Source organism: Eptesicus fuscus, chromosome 5 (genome assembly GCF_027574615.1).
Source record: "Eptesicus fuscus isolate TK198812 chromosome 5, DD_ASM_mEF_20220401, whole genome shotgun sequence".
NCBI classification, from domain to species: Eukaryota; Metazoa; Chordata; class Mammalia; order Chiroptera; family Vespertilionidae; genus Eptesicus; species Eptesicus fuscus.
The window spans coordinates 23,831,162-23,855,347 of record NC_072477.1 but is presented as its reverse complement, the minus strand read 5'-3'; the positions used below and the strand labels follow the sequence as shown (position 1 = coordinate 23,855,347).

Genomic DNA, 24,186 nt, shown 5'->3' with positions numbered 1-24,186 from the left:
ATGAGAACACCTAGGCTGGTATAAAATGGTCCCCTGAGTCACACAGCAGACAGATCCTGGGAAGAAAAAGCTGAGTAAAAGGCTGTGAAGAAAAAGGGTTTGGATAGAAAAAAAAACAACTGCCCACATCTGGTCCCCCATGAATCAGATTCAAGTACCTCATCTTCTGTAGGGAAGGAAGGGAAGGAAGTAGTTTGTGATGAGGATCCTGAAGCTGCCCTCTCTAACGCGTCCCCCGCGGTCCATATCCTTCTGCCTACAGCATCACACCAAGTGACTTGGCTTCTGACGGTCGTCCATTTTAAAAACACTGAATTGAATTTCATTTGTTCCATTTCTTTATAAGTATCTAAAACCCAGCGTCCGCTATCACACACGCCCTTTTCTAAACTGGCACCAGGAGAGTAAAAAGTTCAACTTGAGGCATCATGTTTGCAAAGTAAATGAACTGACAGAATTGCAGATGGGCCACCCTGTCAGGGTCCTTAAGTGTTAAATGTTGAGAGTCGCACGCAATGGAAACCACTCCTTTTTAAAGTACTGATTTGCTTCTCAAGTCAGTCTTGAATCTAAACAACCCAAAAGCCAAATGAAGAAAAAGACTAAAGCTAAGGCTTGTGGACCAAGCAAAGGAAGCACGGAGTTGCTCCGGTACACCCAGGTGTGGTCACCTCGGCCCTATTCTTGGAAGTAGGAGTAGAAAGGACACGGGGAAGCGTGTGGAAGGAGTAGTGCCTCCTCGCTGCTGGATCCAGTGTCCAACTGAACTGCATCTCACCTACAAGAGCCTGTAGCTGAGGAGATTAAACACAAGTCTGAAATCTCTCTTTGGCCTAGTTATGACATAAAAACCTATGAAAAATTGGTAGTACAACCAACCACAACCAGCCAAAGGTAACGGTTTGGTTAGAATTAAAAAATAATCAAAAGCTTGAGCAAAACTTGAAAACCTGAATTCATTTTAGGAATGAAAGAACAGCACCAAAGTCTTTCTTTATTTTAGTCTTTGGAGAGGTTAAAAATGAAAACTTCAAAACAGGCCAAGCCAACTTCAGATTAGCCCTAAGAACACTGCCCTTTTGTCTCCTTCACCTATCAGGGTCTCTTTTCTGGTTCCATATGAGAAAATGGGATGAGCGGCCAATGGATGCGATATTTGTGCCACTACCGAGGAGCGCAGGGGTCTCTGACTCCCACAACTCAAAATGTGGCTGCTGCCCCCCTATTCATGTTTCCGTATCCTCCAGTGCGCCCAGGCACTTCCGCAGAACAAACGCAGCTTTGTGTGTGTTACGTGTACAGCACCCGCTACAAGAAAGTGCTGCCTGTGTCTCCAGGTGTTTCCACACTATCTCACAACAACACACACAAAGAAATACCCACTTCATGAAAAGGCCAAACACAGGACCAAAATTTCTCCCTTCCCTTTTCCCTGGCTCCCCAGGCATGATTTCTTGAGATCCAAAGTAGAAAAATATCCCATGACCTGAAAACGCCTCTGTACTTGAAATCATCACCACCACCACCAACTTCCCCACTCCACCCTCCACCCCATGGAAGACGGCAGGGGGTGCAGGTGGGACAGCGGCTGGTCTATGGGCACAGGTGCAGGAAGGGCCACACTCACCAGAGCGTCCACAGTCTGCACAGGACACCAGCTCTTCAGGCCGCCCACTCTTCTTGTTCATGTTGGAGCCTCCCAAGCAGAAGTCACAGTAGTTATTAGGAATGACTGTCCCATCCGGTCCTTTCTGGGCTGTAGAAACATTTTTTTTTTAATTGAATTTTAGACTGAGATGAATTTCTACTGCCCCCTCTTCTCCCACAGTCTGGCAAAATCTGCTCCCAAAAAAAAAAAAAAAGATGAAGTTGAGAATCTGAGGTTTTGTTATGACCACGTTGTTAACTTGGGCTGCCTTCTTTTTGACCCTCCTCGGTTTAATAGTACCCGTGTTGCCTTGGCCGGTGTGGCTCAGTTGGTTGAATGTCATCCCATGCACGGAAAGATCCCCAGTTCGATTCCTGGTCAGGGCACATGCCTAAGTTTCGGGTTTGCTCCCCGGTCAGGGGGTGCATACAGGAGGCAACCGATTGCGCGCGCTCTCTCTCTCTCTCTCTCTCTCTCTCTCTCTCTCTCATCAATGTTTCTCTCTCTCCCTTCCTCTCTCTCTAAAATCAACAAAAATATGTTTTTAAAAAATAGTATCAATGTTTTGCAAGCCACCCAGTTTACTTTGATTGTTGCAACATTTCCCAGCTCTGCGTTTTAGAAGAAACAAGCCTGCCCCTCTGATTGCATCCCCGGATGAGCACAGCATCCAGAAGGCCTGCTAGTCAAGTGAACTGCTCTCATCCCTGAACAAGCAGCTCTCAGGGCCAAGGCCCCAGATAGCAGATGGCAGTCATAAACAGTGGTGTGACGAGAGAGAGAGAGAGAGAGAGAGAGAGAGAGAGAGAGAGAGAGAGAGAGAGAGAGAAAGAAGCCAATGCTTAGGCCTTGCCCTTCGGAAAGATGCTTTTGTTTAGGAGACAGTCCTACCATCCCTGAAAAGGAAAACAAAGCAGCATTCATTTCCAGAAAGGACACTGAAGATGCTCTTGGGGACTTTGATGAACATCTTGGCAGGTACACAGGTGTTCACTCTTGCTCAGCTGTATCTCCCTAAAGTCCAGACTCGCTGGTCCTGGAAAGCACCCAGGACTAGATAATCAGCAGGCCCCAAGTGCCTAGAATCAGACTGGACACTTAGCTGAGCCTCAGGCCAGAGATGGATTGAAAAGCGAGTTAGTGAGTGTGCCTGGAGGCTTAAGATCCTCATAAGCCGCCCATGATGAAAGTCCTATACAAACACAAAGAGAAATCTTGGGACCCGGTCTTACGCCCTTATGAGAACAGCACCTGTCCTGGAGCACTGAGAGCATTCTCAGTTTCTACTGCCTGGTGTCAAGCCTTGCACAGGTTCTTTGCCTCGGGAGAAACTCCCCCATTTTCCTCTGTTTTTCTGGCCCTATTGTGGACATGTCTTTGTCACATTAACACTCCCTGTCTGTGAGTAGAAAGAAACGTCTCTCCATTTATGGGATCAGCCTAAACCACGGGGGCATCTTCCTCCTCGCTAAACCCAATGTCTGCTATCTTTCATTATTCACTGGCTAACATTAATCAGGGTCCCGTAGGGTACGAAGCTGTAAAAGGAAGCAGATATGTGAGCAGAAATACCATCCAGACAGTAAGTGATAAACAGATTCACCCACTTTAATGTGATTCCCTCTGGCCTTTGCTTCCTCCATGCCTCTGCTTTGCCTCCAGGAATAGAAAAACTTACCTGGCAAAGGCAGAAGACAAAAGCTTGCAGAATTGCATTAGAGAGGGTTAATCCATTTATCAGTTGCTATTTGGATTGTTTAATCAGTTTCTAAGTCATTGATTTTCATCTTCAGGGAGGCAGACAAATCTCTGCAAGGAAAGTGTTGGCTGTTTGGGGCACACAGAGGAGCCCGCCACACCCTGTGACCTGCTGCGTGTCGCTTTTCCTTCATCAGTCTCTGTATCTCAAAGGCATCTGCGTGTCATACAGACTGGTTTTGCAAATCGCCAAAAACCAGTACGTCTGCCTATAAAATTTTCGTTGCCCAAATCCAGAAGGAAGTCCCTTGCTTCCTTCTCTCTCAATTGCCATCTTAACCATTTCTGGAACTCTCTTAAGAAAGCCAGGCACTCTATGAAGCAGGTAAACTCAGGGTTTCCTGACCAAGAGGCAGTCATGGGAATCAGTCAAAAGGTGGACAAAAAAATGTGGGGTGCATTAAATGTAGGGGCTGAGCGTAAACAAAAGTTAAATTTCAGGATTGGTATGAACTAGATATAAAATGTGGAGATGCCAGTTACAACTTAGGTAGCTTCCCACATAAAAATCAATCCAATAATCTCACGTGTATCATTTCACGAAAACTCTCAGGAGGCCCTAACTCACCATTTGTCTCTCTCCTGTTCTCTTAGGGACCTCTTATTATGTCAGATTTTTTCTGCCTTTTCACACAATCTTTAAGCAACCAAAGAAGCTGGTTGTCTCCAACCCACTGTATCACTTGTGACTTATGAGGAGGAGGAAGTAAAATACAGAGTATAAGAACTCCCAGATAATCCTGTATAGTTTTTACCACCAGCAGACCATTGGTAGACCACCCAGACCATTGAATCAGGGACTCCAATACGGCAAGAAATAAAAAATTCAGAAATGATCTAGTAGAGCAAAGAAGACAATGATGGAGAAATTGATCCTATATAAAAAGATCAAAGGAACAGAATTTAATTCACCTAATGAAGAGAAATTTCTGAGGAGACCAAATCAGAACAGCGTCCCCACTTATTTTGGTGTCGGTTACTGGCCGTAGAAAGTGCCAGACCCAGGAGGTGAAGAGGTGCTATAATCTTTGTAGGCCCTGATGTATGCAGCGGTGACATGCTAGAAGTGGGGGAGGGAGGGACTGTATTTCAGTAGAGCAATGACCCAGGATAGGAAGTGATACTGAATGGTTATACTTCATTTCCAGCAAAATCCTATCTGCCTCAGTTCCTACTGTCTTCTCATGAGCACAAAGCTTTCTTCCATCTTGGTAAAATGGCGTAGAGTAGACTCATCGATAGCCTTTGCATCTGGTTTTCATACGCTTTTTGGTATTTAGAATCGGTTTCAGGGTGAGAGTTCTCCCATGGAGCTCTCCCAATTCCTCAACCAGGCTTTGGGGCGGGCACTCTGCTGACACTTCTGTGGGTGCTTCTCTTGCTTATGCATGTGTACACCTGCCTCGTCTCCCCTATTAAATGATCGACTCCTTCGGGTCAGGGACCATGTCAAACACATCTTTGAACACCTATGGGCCCGTGCACAGGAAATGGTTAACAACGTGTGGGATGAAGGGCTCAGAAAAGAACGGCAGAGATGTAAGCAGGCAGCACAGTGATACCACCCCCGGGACTTCCCAGCAGGGACAGAGCACTGGGTTTGCTTTCCCTGGGGCAGAGTTATCTGTTGCTCTGAATATCATTCACTGCCTGCTTTATTTCCCTCATCCTCAGAGCAGAGCTGGTCCACGTCCAGAGAGATTGGTTAGTCCTCTCTAACTCCCAGAGAATACAGGCGCGGGGAGCTGAGAGGCCTGGGTTGCAGCAAGAATAACACCGTGCCCCTACTATGGGTAGGTGAAGCACCATCTTACATGCAAACATCCAAGAAAAGTTTGTAAGATTTCATTGTCTCTTGAGAAGGGGACACTAGGATGCATCTGCCCACTCAGCCTCCCTCTTATTCAAGTGCTTTTCGAGAAGAAAAAGCAGCAAACATTTATTACACAACAAAACTGTGATAGATCTTACAGTGGATGCTTTACATATGGTATTTCATGGATTCTCACACAAAAATTTGTGAAGTAGGGATTATTTGACAGATGAGGTAACTGAAGTCCAGAGATTAAGGGCTGGCTCCGGGGTTCACCTCCAGGTTGTCTGTGTCCCCAGAGACTCTCGGCCTATAATCTGCCTCCTGGGAATTCCAGACGCAAACACTTTCTGACCCATGTTTGCATATAAAATATTTCAGAAATCTCTGCGTGAACTTGGTTCATCTAACCCGTTATTTAGGAATCCCAAAGCAATAAAAGCTGAGGTTGGCCTGGTAAAAGCGGAAATTCCCTTTGAACTGAAACTTAATGTCCCTCTCACAGGGATCCATCCTGGTGACCCTGCTGACTGTCATATGCTCTGCAGAAGAAACACTTCTCCAGAGAGTCCAGGGGCCCGGGAAGGGATTTTTTAAACTAAAGCTCACACCATGGCTTTGTTGGCCTATGGCCTGACCCAGGGTGAGCAATTTCCTGGTACTGTATATGAGATCATTAGAAAAAGGATTTTACTATAAATAGGAAGCTTGCCCAGACCTTGCAAGAGGGATTTAAATAGAGATTCTGCCCCTGCTTATGGGAAATTGAGTCCCGCTTTATAGAATAAGATGACAGTGAGGGCAAAGGCCCGAGTGGTATCTTGATGGCAGCGCCCGCAATGATGGACTTGGTTTTCTGTTGATTAATGTTCATGGGCTGAGATCATATAAGAGATACAAGGAAGCTTCTGAGAAAATAAAGTCAAGAACCAAAGTTCCCGGGGGGGGGGGGGGGTCGGAGACTAGAAGGTGGAGGGAGCATTCATATAAATCAAACCAAGAGAAAGAACAGTCAAGCCCCAATTGTCCCACCACCACACTCAGGAAGGGTTACCTAGTCGTTCTGGAAAATGCACACTACGGGATTTTCTACCTCAATCAGGCCGCGTCTATGGCAATCACGGCCCCAACTATTCCATAGAACTACCACCCAAACAGGGCTGCCTTTCTCCGGTTCCATCTGATCTCTGCTGCGACATGCCTGCCACGCATAAAGGAATGGGTGGCAGGGACAGTCTGGCCATCAGCAACAGCCCCTCATCCAGCTCTTCCAAGACCTGAACTCTGTCCCAAGTGTCCTAGGGCAGTGGTCGGCAAACTCATTAGTCAACAGAGCCAAATATCAACAGTATAACGATTGAAATTTCTTTTGAGAGCCAAATTTTTTAAACTTAAACTATATAGGTAGGTACATTGTTATTAACTTAATTAGGGTACTCCTTCAATCGCACTGTACGTGCATGCCCGCATGTGGTATTTTGTGGGAGAGCCACACTCAAAGGGCCAAAGAGCCGCATGTGGCTCGCGAGCCGCGGTTTGCCGACCACTGTCCTAGGGAAACAGGAAGCAAGCCAGCTTAGGCTGCTCCAGGGCACATCCACAACAGCGTGACTTCACATCCTGAGCAGACGCTCAGACCGCCTGCCAGGGCCTGGTGTGTACAGACACGTGGCCGTGCTCTGTGCCCGCCACCCAGCCCTGACCCAGCCCCGGCCCCAGTCCAGCGGCCGTCTCCCGGGGCCTGCTAGTTGGAGTGCACAGCCCTGGGGGAACCGGGGGGCAGTGAGGCGAACCCTCCAGGAAATGTGCCTCTCCTCGACCCTCTCTCTTGTCCCCCCACCACCCTCCACGGCTGACAGTTCCCATCCCTCCATAGGTCTGACATGTTTCCATGGCAACTGGAATCCTGGGCTCCAGCAGCCTCTGGTCTTGCCACCTGTTATTACTTCATCTCTCAAGTGTAAAGCATCCTCGCCTGGTGCACTTGGCTGTGCAGAGCGCAGCTTCACAGGACGGAGTAAAGAGAGGGGGCAGGAAAAGAGGGAAAGGCAGCCCCAGGCTGGCCACACAGACAGGCCAGGCTGGAGGAGGAAGCTTTGGAGCCTGGGAGAGGGAAGAGAGGGGGTGTAAGCCAACGTGCCTTCCCTTCAGAATCAGCTGGCAGGCCTCAGCTGGAGGCCACCGCCACATCAGCTACCTTCTACCCAGCCTTTAATGAGGGCCGAGGGCGGGGGAGGGGGAGGCAGCGAAGGCTTGAGCCCAGAAGGCAGCTGTGCAGAGATGTGTGCTGGGCCCCATGAGGAGAACAGCGAGAAGAGGGTTAACGTGATGAGATAAAGACTGTGAGAAAGGCTGGACCAGAGGGCAAACAGAGCCTCAGAGCCTGGATAAATGGCCTTAATTCTCATGCTCTTGCTCACCCTACGCCTTGCGTGTTTACTCATATAAATTATCTCCAAGCCCTGACACCTTTTTTCATTGCTTCCCTAGAAGAGATGAAAAAATAAATCCCACAGATCCAAAGAATAAAAATGGGGGGACCCCATTCAGGCTGGTTCTTCTTGGACACCTAGTAGCAATGTGGGCCCTGTCCCGGGCTCCTGGCGGAAGACAAAGGCTGCCTTCCTCCCCGAATGGGGAAGGCAGGGACTCCGGAGCCTGGCGGGAAAACAGACACTGGGCTCCACTCACCACGGGACAGAGAACTGTCGCCCTCACCGGCCATTTTGCTGCCTGACACTGACCACACTGAGAACGTAGGACAAGGGTTAGGAGGGGCTGCTGGTGCAGAACGATTCCAGGCGCCGCTGGAGAAGGGAAGGCCCAGGGCTCTTTTAATGTTTTCACGTTTATGAAAGGAGCTAAGTCGCCACACTCCGAATTATCAAGGACAACATAGACAGAAGGAGCTGGATGGAGCACAAGCTACAAGATGAAGGCAGTGACACAAAGGCGTGGTCAGAGGAGCGGGCGTCTCCGAAGAGGCCTTTGAACTTGGGAAGACTTCCCCAGACTCAGTGCTTTGAGTGCACGCCTACTCAGAGGCGAGAGAATACGCTAGATGGCGTCTTCGAATGCCTTATAGGCCCACTGTTCGAGCATTAAATAGGGTGAAAGAAGAGACAGAAAAGCAAAGTTTTCCAAACCCAGAGGAGCTTAGCCTTTCATGCTGCTTCATGCTTGTGTAGGTGGCTCTTCCCTATTAGCTGTGAGCTCCCTGAGGGCAGGCTCAGTGCCTTTCATCTCTAAATCCCCAGCACCTGGCGCAGTGATTGACTCGGAGTTGACAATAAATACTTAAGGAAAGAATGGACAAATCTTGGCAGAGGCTTTGAGTAGGGGGAGGATCTTCCAAGCAAAGAAAAATCTAAAACAGAAACTGAGTGGATGCAAAGTATCCCCCAAGTACTGAGTGACGAAGCTAAGGCACCGCCAGTGTCAGTCCCATTCATGGCAGGGACAGAAAGAGTAAGGAGTAGGAGCAATGGGGGACTAAAGCTGCAGTGAAGCCAATGGGGCCTGGCCGGCATGGTTCAGTGGTTGAGTGTCGACCTATGAACTAGGGTCGTGGTTAGATTCCCGGTCAGGGCACATGCCCAGGCTGTGGGCTTGGTCCCCAGTGGAAGGCATACAAGAGGCAGTGGATCAATGATTCTCTCTCATCATTGATATCTCCGTCTCCCTTCCTCTCTGAAATCAATAAAAATATATTTTTAAAAAAGAAGATGGAGAAGGAGAAGAAGCCAACAGGACTGCCCTCCTGCAGGAATCCTCTCCCTTAGGCATTTCTTAGAAAACCAGATGAAAGGAATTAAGAACCCCCAGACTCAGTTGGCCCCAGAGCCCCTTGAGTCCCATGTTCAGTCTCTTGCCAGGAGCTCTGCACCAACCAATGAGAAAACAGGCCATGTTTTACTGTGTGCTTTTGTGTTTTAAAATGTGGTGTCAGCCATCCCACCCTTCTTTGCATCTACCTTCATTTCCTCCATCTTCATGAAATATAAACTCATACTGTTAGACACGGGCCTTGAGAATATTTACTCCTAAACACTGTGCTATAGAAACAGAAAACATGTATTCTCACACTGAGGTCTCCATCTTGATAGATGTATTTGGTTAGAGTTACAATTGGCCAGCAGTTTGGACACCACATCACAGTTCTGGGGCCAGAAATGACCCATCAGTAATGTCCTTTGTGCTCCAAACTTGGGCCAGCAACACCAGGTCTGTGACGCTTCAGAAAAGGGAGAAAAAGACCAAGCAAAACTAATTACTCTTCTCAGTGCTGATTAGGAAAAGCACAGGAGATGTTTCAATTTTCCAGCAGAAGGTCATGTGGTCAGTCCATGCCCTGGTGCAGCAAATGTTAGTGCCACCAAATGAGTCGGTTGAGGGAGAAGTGGTTTCATCTGAGAGCAACTATGACAACAGGGCTCTGAATGAAGTGTCATTCCCCTAGAGAACTACAGGACATCTTGATCCTGGTGCTTTACAGTCAGCTAAGCTTTATCCATTTAGGTTGTTGGGATATTATTGTGTTATTAGATTTTAGGAAGCCTCCTTCCTACCTTGCCCAGCCCAGCCCCTCTGCACCCTTCCTCGCCACCACCTCCACAGGACTCAGGTATGTCAACCCCATCGGTCCACAGTGAACCAGTATTTTCTGGGTCCTTCAGACTGAAAAACAGTATTCAGGAAAAGGAAAAGGATGAGCCTCAAGTTTCAGACCTCAAGATTAGGACAGAATCCAGGCACCAGAGCTGAGGGAAAGCCCAGCCAGGAAGGGGGGCCCAGACGGGGACACACTCAGAAAGCAAGCCAGGCAGCAGGTGCTGGGAGCTATGGAGACATTTGCCCAGGTAGAATGGAACGTTAGGAAAGAATGGAAACCAAGACTAGCCGTTAGAGTTAACAGTGCAGCCTGATTCCTGGCCAGTTACCTGACTCAGTGCATCCAAAAGAAAATAATTATAAGGAAATAGATTGACAACCAGTCTTCAAAAGCTGGATTTCTCTGAGGCAACAGTTCACCTGGGAACTTATTAAAAATGCAAATTCTAGGGCTCCACCGCAGACCTACTGGTGTAGCAAAACTCTGGGGTGGGATCCAGCAGTCTGTGTTTTAATGAACCCTCCAGGGGATGTCATTGTGTGCAAGCTCGAGAACCATGGCTCTACGCAACATGTGAGACACACACATTGCGTCACACGTATTTTCTGTTCATGCTGTACTTTACCTGAATGAATCTTTAATCACCACGTAACCCTATGAGATAGATACATTAATGTTCTTGTTTACATAGGTGGCACTTGAGGCACAAGGAAGCTAAGTAGCTTGTCTGTGGTCACATGTCAGTAAGTGGCTACGTTGGCTCTCAACCCAGGCAGTATGGCTGTTAGCTGGCCCACTTGATACTGCCCTACTCTGGGCACACGCAACCACACACTTGAGGGAAGTCAAATCAGAGTGGCTGGCAGGCCTTGGAGGCCAGGGCTTCTTAAATGTGAGGGATCTCATTAAAATTCAGATTATGAATTATTCAAATTCAGAATTATTCAAATTCTGATTCCTGGCCAGTTACCTGACTCACTGCATCCAAAAGAAAATATTGTAAGGAAATAGACTGACAACCAGTCTTCAAAAGCTGGAGATAGGTCCCTAGATTCCACATTTCTTATAAGCTTCCCTGCCAGGTAGTCAACTGTCTGGATTTGGGTGGCACCGAGGGGTTCCCAGGGCACAGGATTGTCGGTCTAGAACAGGGAATGGCCTGGGCAAACCTGGACAAGACAATCACCTGGGTCCCAGGTGATGTTGGTGCTGCTGACCACACTTTGAGAAGCAAAAAATGCAGGCCTTCAAGGTGAGGCGTTTGAGTTGTATTCAAATGTAATAGAAGTATTGAGAGCAGGGAATGGCATAATCTACTTTATACTTTAAAAAGAAATAAAATAGACTATAAGAAGAGAATAGACTATAAGAGGTAAGAAGAGAGGCGGAGAAACCAATAAAGAAGATGCAATGATCCAAGAAGGAGCCGGTGTGGCTAGGAGATGAAGAAAGGGAGAGATCTGGGGTATATTTTAGAGGGGAACTGACCTAGGTGGGTGGGTGGTAAAAGACAACAAAGAGCCAAGGATGAATCTTCAAAATTGTTGAACAAAGTAATGTGTGATTTTTTAAAAGTAAAACGCATTTATAAACTCATGTCTCAAGTAGAATTTGTAATGAGGGGATGAGGTCCATATAACTCCACACACAGTTCAAACTACTTTTGGAGACTAAATTTACCTAAGGGCTAAATAGTGTCTCCCCCAAAATGCATACGCTGGAAACCTAACCCCAATGGGATGGTACTGGAGATGGGGACTTTGGGAGGTGATTAGGGTTAGGTGGGTCCTGAGGATGGGGCCCTCATGGTGGGATCTCGTGCCCTTATAAGAAGACACCAGAGAGCTTGTTTTTCTCTCCACCCACACGAACCCAGGAAAGGCCCTGTGAGGACACAAGAAAACCAACCAAAGGAGAGAGTTCTCACAGACACCAACCCTGCTGACACCTTTACTGGGACTCCAGTGCCCAGAACTGTGAGAAGTAAAGTCCTGTTGTTTAAACCACCCTGTCTACTTTGGCATGGAAGCCTGCGCTAACTAAGATACTGCCCATTAAAACATTAACTTCTCTTGAAAAGTCACCAGGCGATATGATTCATTTGACAACTGGCCTAAAGGTGAAAATGAGAAGCAATCAGCAGGACCATGACAAAGATCCCAGACTAAGACTGGGACCCATCACGTGCAGTTCCAATGTGCTGACGTAACTGAACGGTGCCCACCTCAAGCACATTCACATTTCAGCTTCCCATCTTGCTAACTGTGTTACTTGAGACAAATTACTCACCCTTTCTGAGCCTCAGGTTTCTACTCTGCAAAATGAGAGCAATAACATGTGCCTCATGGACTTGTAAGGTTACACGAGATGATACATGTATATTGCCTGGTGCCTAGTAGGTGTTCCACAATTTTTTTTGCCTCTTTCCTCTCCTAGATGCGAAATAATTTTATCTCTGATAAGGCAGGAAAAGAAGTGACAGATGACTACAGAATTCCCAACCATGCACGGGCACATACTCAGTCTCTGTGCAACTTGGTATGTCTTCTAGAGGATACCCGCCCACCTCCTTTGTTGTGAGGAATGAATGACATCAATGTGGCGCTCTTAGCTCAGTGTCTGACACATTCAAGGAATGTCGGCAAGTACTGACATCATTGTTTCTTAGGACATGGAACTCTTCAATCCTGAACATTCTAGGTGATTAAGTCAAAAATGTAAGAGAAATAAGAGGCTCACAGAAAGGCAGGTGGCGGGTGCATGCCTGATCCTGGGGAAGCAGGATGATAAATACCACACTTGGCTAGATTCTGCCCCCACAGCTTCCTCTCTCTGGGTTTCAAGCATCCATCTTACTTCCCAATTAAACCAGAAGTTCTCCTAAGGCTGATGTGATGCCTTGTGATGCCTTTTTGGAGGCCCAATTTCACCAGCCCCACAAGTGGGCACATGCACTGGAAGTTCTCAATAAATGCACATGTGCAGTCTGTGTAGAATGATTGGTGTCCCATATCTAAAATTTAGCAAAGGATATGCCAGGGCCAGGTCAGGCTCTGATATTTACGCCTGATGCCAATGAGACCCCCATAGGCAGTTAGCACCACAGTATCGCACAGTCGCAGATGGGCCCTGACTCAGATCAGCCATCTGTGGTCACAGACATGCTCTGTTGGTCCAAATGGCACAGAGATGGGATATCAGCATTCACAGTGTGCAGGCATGGTGCCAAACGCCCACCCCACCCCACTGAAGACTCGCAGCAACCCCATGAGGTCCAGTGATTATGCTCGCGGCTTTATGGATGAGGCAACGAAAAAGCAGAGATGTGTGGTGGCACTTGAGGCACAAGGTCACATGTCAGTAAGTAACTGACCAGAGTGGCAGTTACGAGACCCACCCTGGCCTGGCCAATTCCAATGCCATTCTCTCAGCCACTGGGTGTGGATGATCCACAGGACCTAGGAAATTAACTCCAAGACTACTCTCAAGGCCAAAGCAACCCCTCGGTTCTTCTTCACTTTGCAATCAGTAAGCTACTTGCTTAAATAATAATGTAATAATGTATCTAAAGAACACCTGTTGTTAGTTTCCAAACTTGCTCTTCAGGAAGCAAGCAGCAGCTCACTTTCCCAGACAGAGTCCCATGTCTGAATTTTCCTTCTGTCCCCTGTAAAAAGCCTGATTTCCCTGCACGGAGGTTGGGTAAGTAGTGGGCTGTGGCAGCTTTATTTATGGCTTTTCAGGCATCTTTCAGGTCCAAAATTTCTAAGCTTGTGTCAAAGGTAATTTTCAGTCTTTCTTGTTGCCCCGGGGCCATGCAGTAGAGGACAGAGAAGTCAGAAGACAACATCTGTTATATCTCTCCTATCAATGTGGCAATGACATCATATGCTTCTTTTAGATAATTTGCCCATTATCAGACTAATTTTCAGATTATCTAATCAGCCGGCATTACCCTTCATCAACTCGACTCTCCTCCTTCATTTCTACAGAGTTCAACTTGCTCCAAAGGTGCCTGACAATGCGGCCTTTCCTTCTCCTGACAGATAGAGAGGGAAAGCCTATGTGGCCGGCACACCACCATTGGAGGGAAGACTGAGACCTCCCGAGACCCAGGACAACCTGACTTCCACTCCATGGACTTGAAAATAGGCTTGAAATAAATTTTATAGACCCATATTTTAAAAAACATGTTCCTCTTAGGAGTTCCAAGTATGTTATAGAGAGCATTTTATACTCATTTATGCTATGAAATAAAAGAAATATACCACTTAACAATTAATACTACGCGACAGATTTCCTTATAAATTATTGGTCTTGTCCTCCAGTAATTGCTACTGTCACTCTCCATTTCCTACAAGATGACGACCGCACACAGAAGACACTTCCAACTGTGGCCTCTGCCAACATGTCTACCATCCTTCAATGCCGTCAGATCCAACCAGTACTCCCAGTTGTCTGATGCGCCACGCTACTTCATACCTCCCTGCCTTTGTACGTGCAGGTACCTCCATCTCCTGAAAACTTCCTCCTCATTCCTCAAGGGCTACCGTGAATGTCACCTCCTCAGTGAAGCCTCTGCAAATCCCCTAATGCAGTGGTGCTCAAGCTTTAGTGGCACCAGAATGCCCTGAAGGGCTTCTTGAAACACGGGTCCCCACCCTCAGAGTCTCTGTTTCAGGAGGTCCGCTGGAGCCAAGAATCTACATTTCCAACAAGTCCCAGGTGCTGCTGCTGCCCTGAGAGCACACCTGCCCGACGGGGTGGACGTGTGCTGTGTGTGCCTCATAGCCTTTGCTCCCTCACCCACACTGCACGTGCCCTAGTACACATGCCCACGCAAGACTGGGAGCTGCTCAAGGACAGGGAACAAGGCAGCACTCAGTGCATGGCTACTAAACCAATGGATGGATGGATGGATGGACAGATGAATGGATTAGACTGAATGTATTCACATAGCTTTTCCATCCAGGTTTAGGACCTCATAAATGCTCACACCCACCCCAAAATACCTTAAAAACATCATCTGTAACAGATTCCCATTGCACAGAGAAGGTAAAAAGAAATTCAAGAAGAGTTTCGACCTTGTAAGCCTGTGTCAAAGGAGTTTGGAGTTCTAGCGCTCTTCCTGCCACCTTGGCCCCACTGGGGCTGTTTACCAAAGTGGTATTAAAAGAGTCACAACAGAATGCTTCTGAGAGACACCTCTCAGAATCCTACCCGCCCAAGCACTCCCTCTCTTACACATGCACACACACACACACACACACACACACACACACACACAGAGTGATTTCATTTATAGAAAGGAGATGAACGTGGTAAGAGAAATGGAGGAAGAAAGAAGAATCCAGCCTCCCACAGGGAGAGAAGGGCAGCAGCTCAGGTGGGGAAGACCTCATCAGAAAAGCACTCGCTCCCCAGGGGAGTGTTGGAGCTCCTAGCAGCCCTGGGGTGCCCGTAGTTGAGGCAGACAGGCAAGGGCACAGAGGAAAGGGGACAAGCCTACAGGAGAACGAGAAACGTGTGCCCGGGGGGGTGGGGGGGAATGAGAGACTAGGAGAGGAACAAAGGACAGAGAGCATCAGCTGGGAGGGGGCAGGAGGACGGGAGGAATGGCAGTCAATGCTGAGCTGGCAGCACAGGGCAGCTTGGCTGGGGGAAGGTCAATGCCAGCTCCACTCTGCCCTTTCAGCAGCAGCAGGCGCAGGGATGAGCAATGGGCTCTGCTGGAGACACAGTTGGGGGAGATGCAGCGAGGGACAGCAGGAGGACCAAAGTCAAAAGGCCTCTCTGCTGCAGGTGGTGCAAACCAGCTGCCCAGGGCCCTAGAAATGCCTGCGTCTGTAGGGCTGTCTTTCCCAGAGGCCTGTGCTCACCAGCAGCTCGGGTCAGGCTAAAGAGGGAAAAGTCAGCATTCCCACCGCTGTCCAGACCGGTTCCTGAGGGACTGCAGATTAGCCTCGAGGATTAAGCTCCCCTGCCTCCCTCCCCCCACTCCACAAGCCCTGCCAAGGGAGGATCCCAGAGCTGAGACCTTAGGAGGCTGCAGAGCTGTCACATTCGATTCACCACACAGCCCCAGTGGCATTTAGGGGCAGGACGGATGGGAGCCCACCCCCACCGCAAGCAGTGGGAGCAGCTAATGACTGGGTGTTAAGGATGCTGGCAATTAGTGCTCCCGAGAAAATGGTTGGGGGCTGCTCACCGGGGGAATGCGGAGGAAACCAAGCACACGTTCGGAGCAGCACGCTGACGGGGGGGCCAGTGGGGTGCAGAGAATCTGGGGGAAATTGCTGTCTCTCAGATTCATCCAGGGAAATGGGGGAAGAGGAAAAGGACGGCTTCTATGGACATTGAAGGCCTTTCTGCCCCACCCTCCCCAGTAGCCAAATTGAGGTCAATCACAAAGGGGGCACTGAGAGGAGATGTCATTAAAAAGGTGTTTGTGAGGCTTCTGGAACCTTCCTTGTGAGAGGAGGCCCCAGAGGAGCCCAGGTAGAGTTATTCCTTTCTCTGCAGTTTCAAATCCTTGGGTAGGCGGATGATCCTTTTAAAGAACACATTCCTCATCAGCAAGGAGGGAAGGAAGAGAAAGGTTCAGAGGGGCTGGAGCGGTGTGCTCACTAACAGACCCACAGGGAGAGGAGAACAAGCGTCGGGATGAGATTTGTTAGGAAGTGTCTCCATCTGGAAGGAAGGAAGGAGGGAAGACACAGCTTCCTTGCCGAGCAAAGCCATCTGGCCTCAAGGTGAGGACATGAGGAGGCAGGAGACACTGACCCCGGAGAGTGTGTGAGGAAATCCTGGGGGACAGAGAAAACTATGCAAGGGCCCACCTCCGAAGTCAACAGCCTGCGGGAGGGGACCGCAGGAAGAGCTAAGGAGGCTGTCTCGACCCACTGAGGGCGTGCAGTATACCTGAGGGGCCAAAGGAGCCTTCCCCCGCTGTGGCCATCACTGTGCACACACAAGAGAGACAGACAAAAGAGAAGCATTCCAGACCCTTAGTGTGAGGAGAGCACCTACACACAGGAGCAAATGCCTGGCCTTTGAGAGGAGATGTCAAGGAGATAAGCCAGCACTGGAGGAGAGAGAAATAATGGCAACCTAATAAATACTTTAGAGAGAGCAACCATGGCCAAGAAATGCTTTCCAGACAGCAACCCAATCAAAGTCACTCCCAGCCTCCTCCTGATAGAAGACAATAGCTGCACCTTGGCCGCTCAGATGAGAGAAGGGACAAGAGAGACATGGAAATGCAAATATTTTCCTTTCTGAACAGCAAGGGTGACTGGACCAAAGGAACGTCACCCCAGAGAGGTTGGCACTGAAGCTACTCAGCAGCTGGTGAGGAACAGTGGGCAGAGCTGTCAGTCCCTCCTGCCCTGCTTTTCCAGCTCTGTCCATACGACAACACTAGGTAAGAAAACACACAAGTCTGGAACCCTGAAAGCTAGTAGGAAGGAAAGGTTTTAGGGGCCGAACTGTGTCCCCCACAATTCATATGTTGAAGCAAATACCTCAGGAAGGGATTATATTTGGAGGTAGGGCCAGTAAAGAGGTGATTCAAGAAGAAACGCTCAAAAAAAAAAAGAAGAAGAAGAAGAAAAGCTCAAATAAAACTGTTAGGAGGGCCCCAATCCAATCTGACTGGTGTCTTTATGAGCACAGGAAATATGGACACACACAGAGACGGCAGGTGCACGTGCACAGAGGGACGGCCATGTGCGGAGGCAACAGGAAGGCAGCCATCCACAAGCCAAGGAGAGAGGCCCCAGGAAAACCCAACCCTGCCAGCACATTGATCTGGGACTTCAGCCTCCAGAACTGTAAGAAAATAAATCTGTGTCCTTTAAGCCACCCACTCTGTTGTACTTTGTTATGGAAGCCTGAGCATAATGACACAGAAGGCAGTACGACAAGGAAAAGGTGGGGTGGGGGGTAGGTGAAAACCCACACGAGTCCAAAGAAAGGTCTTGGCCAAGGATTGTGTAAATTATTTCAAATATTTGGTGAAGGCAGCCAATAAATATCAATTGACTGAAATGTAGAGGAATCACTCTCAAATCCTAGAGTCTGAATATTTTTAAAGGTCTGTCTGATCCCTTTAATTACACTGAATTATTCACTTTAAGACCGCCTATCAGCCAATCTTGCGGGGAAAAAAATAATAGAAAACACATGGCATGTCCACAATTATTGTTTACCTAATGATCTTAGAATGCCCACATCTTGAAGTAAGTCCTCAAGGTTCCATTATCCCATCCCATAAGGAATGCTAAAGAGGCAAGTCAAAAGGTGAATGCTAAGCCCTTTTTGACTCCCCAAATCATAACTGGATGTTGAGGAAAGAAAGAATAGAAATGAAAAAACAAATCTTAGGGATCATTTGGGGTCTTCGAGCCCAACATCCCAAATATCAAGTGCACCCAAATCATGTTTGCTGATTGAGTACCCAGGCAAAGAGCATGGAGGCTCCAGGGCAGTATTTCTAAGGCAAAACTGTAGACCCTATAACAGGCAAGGCAATAAATCAAGAATCTTCTACATCTCTTGGTGGCCAAGGAGACATCTGGAGTATCTGTATGAACGGACGTAGCCGAGGGACATGCTCAGGTCAGCAGCTGTGAAGGGATCGTCTGGAGCTGAGGAAGAGGTGCAGCTGTGGCATCTGACAATGACCAGGTAAGGACATCTCCCTTCTGCCTTAGCACTCACCTTCCTTCCCCGGAGAGCAGAGCTTGCAGTGCCACCCCAGCCCAGCTCACTCTCAGCCTAGGGCTCAGCTGACCCACAAGGGCAGCGGGGGCCGAGTTGAAAGAGCCAACCCACCACAGGACATTGAGACCAACCCACGGTCATTACCAGAAGATGTCACAGGTAATTAAAGGAGTGCTCCACAGCCCTGCCCGCCCACTTCATAACTGCCCCAACCCAAAAGCTGGGAACTCACGTCTGTGGTTCTCATTTCTGTGGTTGGGTGGGGACCGGGTCTCCTGGTCTTGAGCTTCATCCCCCTCCTCGCTGGCCAGGTGAGTGTGAGCGTAGTGGTAGCTGAGTCCTGGTCGGTTCTTGTAGCGCTTGCCACAGACTAGAGAGGGAAAGAGGAAAGAAAGGAAAAACATAAATGTCAGCAACCTCTATAGCCTCTGCCATCATTCTCCCAGGTAGTGACTCTCATCCATCCATTCCCGAGCTGGGGTTCCTTTAGAAAGTTTTTGCCACCCCCAATCCCTTACTCCCTGGACAGGACCAAAACCACTCGAACAACATGGGTCCGTGTAAAGCAAAACCACAGAAGTAGAAGATGCAAGTTGGGTGAGAGCGCCATCATTTCCTAGCTGTAAGACCCTAGGCAAGTCACTTGCCCTCTCTGTGCCTGCTTCTTGGAGGAAAAATGGGATAATAGTACTTACCTCATAGGGCTGTTGGTGATGAGGTAATCTCTATGCAAAGCATTAGAACATGGTAATGGTGATGATTATTTTAACTCTGAAGGTTGGACTGGGAGTCTATCCAGTCCAACACCCCATGGCACAGATAGAGCAAGTGAGGCCCAGCAAGGCTAAGTGATTTGCCTGGGAACACACAGCTAGTTGTGGCAGAGCCACTAGAACCCAGGACTCCTGGATTCCTGTGCATTACTTCATCCACCTTCCTGCGGTGAACTCTGCCTGGAGTAGAAAAGCTTGATCTGGATAATATTCTTAATGTATCACTCAGTGATTTCGTGTTCCACTTCCACCATGGAAACCATGAAGCCAAGGCATGTTTGGTAGATGTGGGGCAACCAAGAGCTTATGCCCTTGATGCCCTGGCATCCCGATACCCCAAATCTCTAATAATGTGTCCTTGCAAGCACTACTTCTCAAATGGACACTCTGAGACAAGGGCAATAAGCAACATAAATATGTCCAAGAAGAAAGGGGGGCAGTTCTATTGGTTAAATGCTCAGTATCTGAGAAGTCTGGCTAAATAACTTAAGACCAGATCACCACCCCCAACCTCACCCAACAATATCTCGGCTCTTAGAGGAATGACACTGCTGGTAGCAGAAGCCTCCAGGGTCTTCTGGTAAAAATCCTGTGCCAACCCTCGCATCAGGTCCCCACCTTTCCCCAGCAGAGCCAACCCCCCCCACCCCCCCCACCCCCCCGCCGATCTGTGGAAAAATCTGAAGTTGCGAGCTTTAAGAGACTCTTTACACATGACTGTGTTATAGTAGTGAGTGTAAATATTGCAGAAGGTAAAAGTACAGACTTCATCGTCAGACCTGGTTCAAATGCTAGTTCCAGATGCCCAAGTTGACCGGCTGTGTGACCTCCATAGTATAGAGAAGATCTGTTTCCAGCCATCTTACCCAATTCCTTTATTATTTCTGGTAGGGTTTCTTTTCTTGCTAAATTCTCTTAGTTTTTTCAGGTATTACAACCATTAGCAAAAAAAAAGATGTCATCTCTTCTTTCTCATATTTGTACAAACTATTTTATCTTCTTAGCTTAATTAGTTTGTGAGAAGCACTAACCGGACACTTAAAAATAGCAAAAGTAAGATTTTCCTGTTTTAATGCCATGGGATTTAGTGTTTCACTTATTCGAATAAAATATGTGGCTAATTTTTAGTCTTTATTAAATTTAAGTAGTTTCTCTTATTCCTGCTTTAGAGCTTTATTATAGAATTCTATTGACTGCTCTTTCAGCACCTACTCATATATGACTCTGGTTTGTTGATAGTGAATTATGTTGATTTCCTAATGTCTCCTACTATTGAACCAAGAATGCACTCCATTTGGTCAGAGTGTATTAGCCATTTGACACACTGCATTCACTAATATTGCATTTTGCACCTACGGTTATGTTGACTTGAGGAGTTTTGCTGAGAGAAATTAGACAAGACATATAATCTCTCTGTGCCTCCTTTCTGATCTGAAAATGATGACAGTACTACTTACCATGAAGGATGGTTAAAGGAATTATAAGTCATATTTATAAACTATCTCACTTAGTACCCAGTACATAAAAGATTCCCAATAGATGGCAGTGAGGGGTGAGAGGCGTCGGCTTGGCCTGCCATGCCATTAGTACCAAACACTCCAGAAAGGGGGACTTGGACCCTTGCCTCACACTACAGAATGTGGCAATTGGTTTAACTTTCTTAGTAAGGTGAAGGTCTGAGATTCAAGCTGGTGACCTAGTGACCATACATTTAAGTCCTACAATTTGCTACTTACATCATCTCCCTCTCCCTGCTGTAAATATTGCAAAAAATTTTTAAATGGTACTACACATCTCAATTCCATTTGCCTCAGGAAGTGGGACCTAAAGAGGTCCCTGGGGCGTCCTCTGGGCTTGCTTGTGGCTTTTTCTAGTTAACCTTTTAAATGTCATGAGGTCAATGAACAGCAAATTATGGGTCATTAGATATAAATCCATTTCATCACCAAGTATACTGATGGTAAGGAATAAATGTTGATTAAAATAAGAATGATAATATCAGTATTTACATGGGGAAACCTCGGCTGCCTGCAGATCTCCCTCTATAAACCCCTCAGCATTTAATTTCTGCCATTTTGTTATGTCAATTACCATTGTCTTCCTTAATCACAGAATTTCAGGATCTCAATACCATTTGGTCTAATTATCTATCAAATCGTTTTATTCCCATGAATACTCTAGAAGGTTGCCCTGGACCAAGTCCAACAATGGGGATTCACTACCTGTCCAAGTAGGCATTTCTTCTTTGGACTCCTTGAATTAGTTATATCTGTACTAGAGGGCCTCTCTTAAAGACAGTTTCACAATGATTTCATCTTGATATCAGTAATTCCACCTCATATGTAGCCATGCACGCATTACACCAGGGGTCCTCAAACTTTTTAAACAGGGGGACAGTTCACTGTCCCTCAGACCGTTGGAGGGCCAGACTATAGTTTTAAAAAAAAACTATGAACAAATTCCTATGCACACTGCACATATCTTATTTTGAAGTAAAAAAAACAAAACAGCAAAAACACCCGCATGTGGCCCACGGGCCATAGTTTGAGGACACCTGCATTACACCTTCAAAACATATTCACTGAATAGTTGATGAATGAACACAGAAACACTTTGTACAAAAGCCTAGAGTGGGGAGGAGGTAAGTGTGTAGAATCTGATGTAACTATCCAAATTAATCTCATACCAATAGTCCTTGAAACCTACAAAAATGAAGCAAAAAGATTCCCATATCTCCTTCCCCAACACCACAGAGAGTAACGACTTTTAGAGCAAAGCCTTTTGCTAGAAGAGAGAGTCTCAGAGTGGTCCCCAGACCAGCACCATCAGCATCACCTGGGAACTTGTAAGAAATGCAAATTCTTGGGCTCCATCCCAGACTTACTGACTCAAAGTCTTGGGGTGGAGCCTGGTGATCTGTGTTTTAACCAGCCCACCAGGTGATGCATGCTAACATTTGAAAAACACTCTGCTAGAAGGCTGGTATATTTAGGCTTGACTCTGCCTGCCCTGCGTGCGCCTGTCCTTTTGAATGGACGGCAGTGGCCGGCGAGGACAGTGAGAGGCTGCCCTGAGACCTGTGGTCACTATTAGAAGAAAAGATCCAGGCAGCACAACAAGGTCCTGGAAGCCAGACCCCTTTCCCATGATCCCTATATATAGGCTCTCCAGATGGAGTAACATTTTCCCCTCACCTGCTTCTACCATCTCATTTAAAACAACAACAACAAAAAACACTATTAACCATCTAACATGGGGGGCCAGGCATGTGGCACCAGAAAAAGAATAGTTAAATGAGCCCCACTCCCCTCCTTCAAGGGGCTCAAAGTCTAGCGAGGAAGCCTACAAGCCGAGGAAGCAGGAAGGTGGGATAAATGCACCGGAGGGAATCATGCTCCCTGCAAAGAGGGGCCAGCACCTGGGCCTGGGGGTGGGGGTGGGGGTGGCTTCCCGGAGGAGGTGGGAGGAGCTGCGGCTTGAGAGATGAGCAGGATAGCACCAGGCAGACAAAGCACAGCACCTGTTTTCAACTTGATTACCTTTTCCAGTCAAATCTCTCAGATTGCTTTCACCCGTTCCGAGTATATAATCACATGTGGCAACGTCTTCAGTAACCTGCGGGGCACTGTGACTCGTGGGAACACTATCTCCTTCACCCAATTCCGCCCTCGATGATCAGGAGGTTCCTACTTCATCTGTGGATGTCTCTGCACTGTCTATCCTCCAATTTTCTGAAATGTTTTGATCAATTACAAGTTTTCTGAAAACTACTCCTGCGATGGGCGACCGACACACAAACAGCACAGACTTGGGCACCTGCTCAGCCATCTTCCCTCGCAAACACCGAGGACCCACTGACCAAGTCAGAACTTTTCATGCGCACTGAGGGTCCCTACTTTAATTTTCTACGTGTGAGACAATGCGGACTTCAGGATGAAAGAGGGTTTAAAGAGAGAGAATCTGGTAGAAAGGAGTCCGTTTAAACAGCAAGGAGATGCCTAGAAAGACTAACACAGTCTTCCTGGCCATGTGCTATCCAGCCACATCTGCCTCCCCTGCCCCATCCTGCCTCCCCTGCCTAATCCACCTCCCAGCCCCATCCACCTCCTCAGTCTCTTCCCATCTCCCTGCCTCATCTGATGCCACATTTCACCTCCTTCTCAGCCCTCCCCTCCCACTCACTGGCCTTTCCATTTCTTGAATATTTTTTCTTTCCAGCACAGAGCACTGGCACAAGCTTTTTCCTCTGCCTAAACTGTCTCCCACCCCAAGTTGCCTGGTTATCTCCTTATCCTTCAGATCTTGGTTCAAATGTCCTTCCCCTGGGAAGTCTTTCCAATCAAAATTAGGATCCAGGTTTGTTACCTTCCCAGAACTACTCATGTACCAATATGTGTCCCTCCCACCGGCTGGGAGCACGGCAGCCCCTGTGTGTTTGCACACTGTCTGACATTCCCAGGGAGCAGCACAGGGCCTGGTTCATGGCCAGCACTCAGTATCAGCTAAAGGAAGAAATAAAAACACCCATGTTTCTGACTCGGGCAACTTGGTAAGAGAATGCAGGAAGAGAATGAGTTCAGTCTGGGGCTGGCTTACATACCTGGAGCTTGGGAAAGATTTATGGATTTGGGAGTTAGCAGGGTGGTGAAATAAGTGATGGACATGGAGAGGAGAGATGATGGAGGGAGAGATGAAAGGTGTGAACACAGGATACATCTCAGAAAACCGTGGTTTTTAAGAGTTGGGTAGAAAAAGAAAAACTGGTGTCTAACAAGTTAGTTAAGAAAGACTCGCACAGCAGTCAGCAACACAGAGGAGCAGGGTTTCCAGAGGACAGAAGCAATACCGCCAATCCTGG

The 24,186-nt window shown here is 47.6% G+C and overlaps 1 protein-coding gene across 1 annotated transcript in view; it reads right to left on the bottom strand.

Annotated features, from left to right (window-relative positions):
• Positions 1-24,186, bottom strand: part of DPF3 (double PHD fingers 3) — a 208,161-nt gene that overhangs the window by 1,480 nt on the left and 182,495 nt on the right. The window contains 2 exon segments of the mRNA XM_054715464.1: positions 1,628-1,756; positions 18,788-18,925. Coding sequence (XP_054571439.1) covers positions 1,628-1,756; positions 18,788-18,925 — 267 coding nt within the window.